Here is a 4,153-nt window from a genome sequence, read left to right as displayed (position 1 = left end):
TCTCTCTCTCTCCCTTCCTCTCTCTCTCTCTCTCTCTTTCTCTCTCTCTGTGAGTGTTGGTGTTGCTTTACATGTTGAGTGCTTATGTGTAGTTGAGTTGTGTTTATGTGTTTCACTGTGTTGCTTGCTTATGAGTAAAGAGTCGTGACACACACACACACACACACACACACATACATGCAAAATATAATTCTTAAAAGAAGGATGTGTCAGCTGCTTTGGACTTTCTCACCTCTTTCTTCTGCTCAGCTCCTTGACTACTTGCCTAATCAGACTTCTTATGAAGCTATGCTAGGGAGATATGTCAACAAGAAAGCTGTCCCATGATTGGTTTAATGCTGAAGTAATTTTGGGGAGGGTTTACGAATATACTCAACGCATTTCCACTGTTCAGCTTCTAAACTTTCTCCCCTACCAACTCAATGGGGCAAAGAGGATTTGCAAATGCCATGTCAACTGTTGCCACAATGAAACTGTATCACTGCCGCTGGGCTCCACTAAATAGAGTGTAGATGTTGGGCAACAGTATGTAATTAAGGACCTCACTGTCTGTGATCTTGTCCTGCCAATGCAGCATTTGGTGCTGGCAGTTGGAATCTCACGATACTTCTTGTAAATAACCTCTCTGTCTCATTGGCAAAGCAGCAGCAAAGCTGTGGTAGAACAATGATTTTATAGACTTTGAATTTTGTTTGAAGTTTCAAATAACTTCCATGCTCAGATATTGGCAAAGTCCACCGAAGGCAATACTGGTGTTGGCAGATCTGTTGTTGATGTCATTGTTAATGATGACAGTTGTTGAGAAAGTGCTGCCAAGGTATGAGACTGCTAATGGTTTGTAAGATCTGATCCTTGACCATGATTGCTGCTGCTAAGTATTCTTTTTTTTATGGTGCTGCCTGATACAAGACTTTGGTATCTTTCCTGCTAGAGAAATCAAAGTCTTCAAATTCTGAAATTGCATTGGCAATACAAGACTCACATGTTTTCAGTCTGGAATCTTTTGGTTGAAGAGCCTGCTGTCAGTGTATGGTAAAGTAGTCGTCTCTCTTCTCTTGGAACCAGAAATTGTCAGAGGTTCACACAAAGAAAAAACAAAAATAAAAAAAAAAAACTCTGTTTCAATTATTAGTCTTCAAGTTGATCATGTTTCTCTTCTACGATATCTTTGTTTTTTCCAAAGTTTGTAAAAGTTGAACAAGATTCTCTAAGATCTCTCTTTTCTTTTTTTACTCTCTTTCACTTTTTCTTCATCTCTTCTTGTCTCCTGTGCCTATATTAGAAATCAAAATTTTTTAAAATCCACTGGATGTTCTTAATTCTTTCAGGGGCTGAAACGTACAGGTTCTGAAGATGCTGTGATAAAGTACAGTGATGGTATTACTGAAACAGTCAAGCAAAACGTTCCTTTCAGGTGAGACTTTAAAAAGCCTTAAATGTTGTCGTTTCAACCATTTGTGATTTTACAAGTAATTTGAATCCAGATGTAGAGTTAAATGTCTAAAAACTTGAAACTTTTTCAAGTAATTTAGGGTGAAGTGATTTTATGGTTGCCCACCCATCCTAATTAATGATGTCCACTCAAGCCACAGCCAAGAAATATGAATGTTTGCATTTAATCTCAATCTGGGAGGAAAAATGAACATTTCTTCTTAGAAGTTGATGAATCAACTTATTTAACCAGATTTTTAGGCCTCCATGATTTCTCAAATCTTATCATTTTGAAAGAAAACAAAATCCATTTCTTAATTAATTTAATTTCGCTTTCCTTATTCTTCTTATTTCATTTACTTTTTTCTATTCTATTTAGTAGAACATGTTTTCATTTTGTTTCGTTACAACCATAAAATGAATCTCAAGGCCTTTGACAAAGTTGATCGTGAGATGATTGGCCACAAATGGTATCACTGGTAGCACTGGAGAATAGGGAGAGTGACTGCATGACTTTTTAAAAGCCAGTTGCAGCCAGTGGTGCTCTCTTTGGGGAGACATCTATTCTCAGTGAGTCCCTCAAGGGACTGTACTGGGACCAGTTCTGTTTGTAGTGGCGCTCTTAAACATGCCCTCAGCCATACAGTACCTCTCACCAGCTATGCAGATGATGAAACCAATAAAAGATACATGTTTGAATATTGAATGTGTGGTATGGTAAACAGAGCTTTACAGTCTCCAGATTTTTATGTACCATTTTAAGATGATGCCTTTATCAAGTGCCATCATAACATGGAGCACTTTCTCTGCTTGTTTGCAAAGTGTACTGGGTCCCTTTCATTGTAGGACCAGCATCAGTGAGGTTACCGTGTACCCTGCAAAACTAAATAGTCCTCACTCCTCTATGGTCATTCTGTTTTGAGGTATAATCGAAAGTTAAACAGAGAAGAGGATGAAAGCAGGAAATGAAGTCAAATGAAAAAAGAAAAAGAAGCTAGAGGTGTAATGGCAGGAGAAAGAGGATGATTTTGGTAAGAGGTTGTAAGAAGAAGAAGAAGGTAAAATGGAAATGGTGGGGTAATGGTAGGGTATAATGAGAGAGAGAGGGGGGAGTGGATAGGCATGGCAATGGATTATTGTAAGAGATGTGATAATGGATGCCAATAAAGAGTGACTTATGGTAGAATGAGTGATGACTGGCAATACAGGAGGTTGATGGAGGAAGTATATTAATATGAACAGACTCCATGCAAATCCTTATTATAAAATGGGAAAGAGAAAGGTTTTGCATGAGACAAATGGTGGTGGATGTCAGTAGAGGCAAATCTAATGTCATCCTTCATTACACAAGTAGAGTGGAAGAGAGGAGGTGAGATACGGAGAGGAATAAATGTTAGTTTACATACCAAAATATCTAAGTTCATGCCACAGAATTCTTTTTACCAAGGTAACTCCAGGTCAACAGTTAGACTGTCTAATTCAGTAAATGTTCACATAGATAACCATCAGCAATAGACCATCAACTAAACCATCTTTTAAAACCAGATGTCATCATTTTAGACCATTTCTAAGTTTGTTATGTTGGTTCAACTGGATTTTATAATATAGATATTGGAAAGTCTCAAACAAATCTAAACAGTTTAATATTACATCAAACTTTGCTGTACTTAATAGTTACTTTCTCAATGTCTAGCAATTAGCTTCTTAGACTAACACTTATGTGTTTTTAATATTAAGATAAGATTGTTTTAGGTCAGTTTCTAAACCATTTAATACTGATAAACTCTTGTCATCTCAGTATATTGTCTAATGAAGATACAAGCTGGTTTCCAAACTGAAGTGTTCTTAGATTTATACCTATGGCCCAGTTAGCACTAATAACTCCAAAATGACTTAGGGGAACATTGCAACTTGTCCAGTACTGAGAAGGGGTTCAAGAAACAGTTGACATCTGCCTGTCACATGACCATATAATTTCCTTCAAGAAATACCCCCCCTCCCTGAAACGTCTCCAAACTCAGGCAATTACCTATTGTCTACAAACACTTGCTTTGTGCTTTTTAACACACACATCAACACATCTTCTTGTATGCAAACACACATTTTCACTGTCTAATCTAACTTTGAAGGACACAGCCTGTATTGTCTACTGTCCTGTATATAAACTAAGTTCGGTTATCAGGCCATAAATACAGAATTAAGTGTTCTTAGTTTTATAAACAGTGTAAATGTTTTATTGTGTAAGGGGAAGAATCTGCATATGTACATGCCTGTTCACGTGCACGTGTGCACACACACACACACACACACACACACACACACACACACACACACACACACACACACACATATGTAAATATATATTATTATTAGATATTAGATAATAAAACGAATGGTTTATACCAGGTAGCTTACTGGTAAAGCATGGTCACTTTCACAGTGTTTGTTATGTATTTGTTTAACCAAATATATATACACTTCCCCATCACCCTCCTGTATTGCCAGTCATCACTCACTCTGCAATAAGTCACTCTTTACTGACATCTATCACCACCACTTACAATAATTCCATGTCTATCCACTTCCCTTTCTCTTGTCTGTTTCTCATTATACCCTGTCAGTACTGTCCTCCATTACTCCACCATTAACCAAATACATACATACATACATACATACATACATACATACATACATACATACATACATACATATATATATATAT

At 37.0% G+C, this 4,153-nt stretch overlaps 1 protein-coding gene across 1 annotated transcript in view; it reads left to right on the top strand.

The window, feature by feature from the left end:
* Positions 1–4,153, top strand: part of LOC106880231 (polycystic kidney disease protein 1-like 1) — a 246,725-nt gene that overhangs the window by 125,762 nt on the left and 116,810 nt on the right. Inside the window, exon 11 of the mRNA XM_052970309.1 lies at positions 1,329–1,414. Coding sequence (XP_052826269.1) covers positions 1,329–1,414 — 86 coding nt within the window. The remainder of the gene's footprint in view (positions 1–1,328; positions 1,415–4,153) is intronic.

Source organism: Octopus bimaculoides, chromosome 9 (assembly GCF_001194135.2).
Source record: "Octopus bimaculoides isolate UCB-OBI-ISO-001 chromosome 9, ASM119413v2, whole genome shotgun sequence".
NCBI classification, from domain to species: Eukaryota; Metazoa; Mollusca; class Cephalopoda; order Octopoda; family Octopodidae; genus Octopus; species Octopus bimaculoides.
The sequence above is the reverse complement of the archived record's forward strand: the minus strand, read 5'-3'. Positions and strand labels throughout refer to the sequence as shown.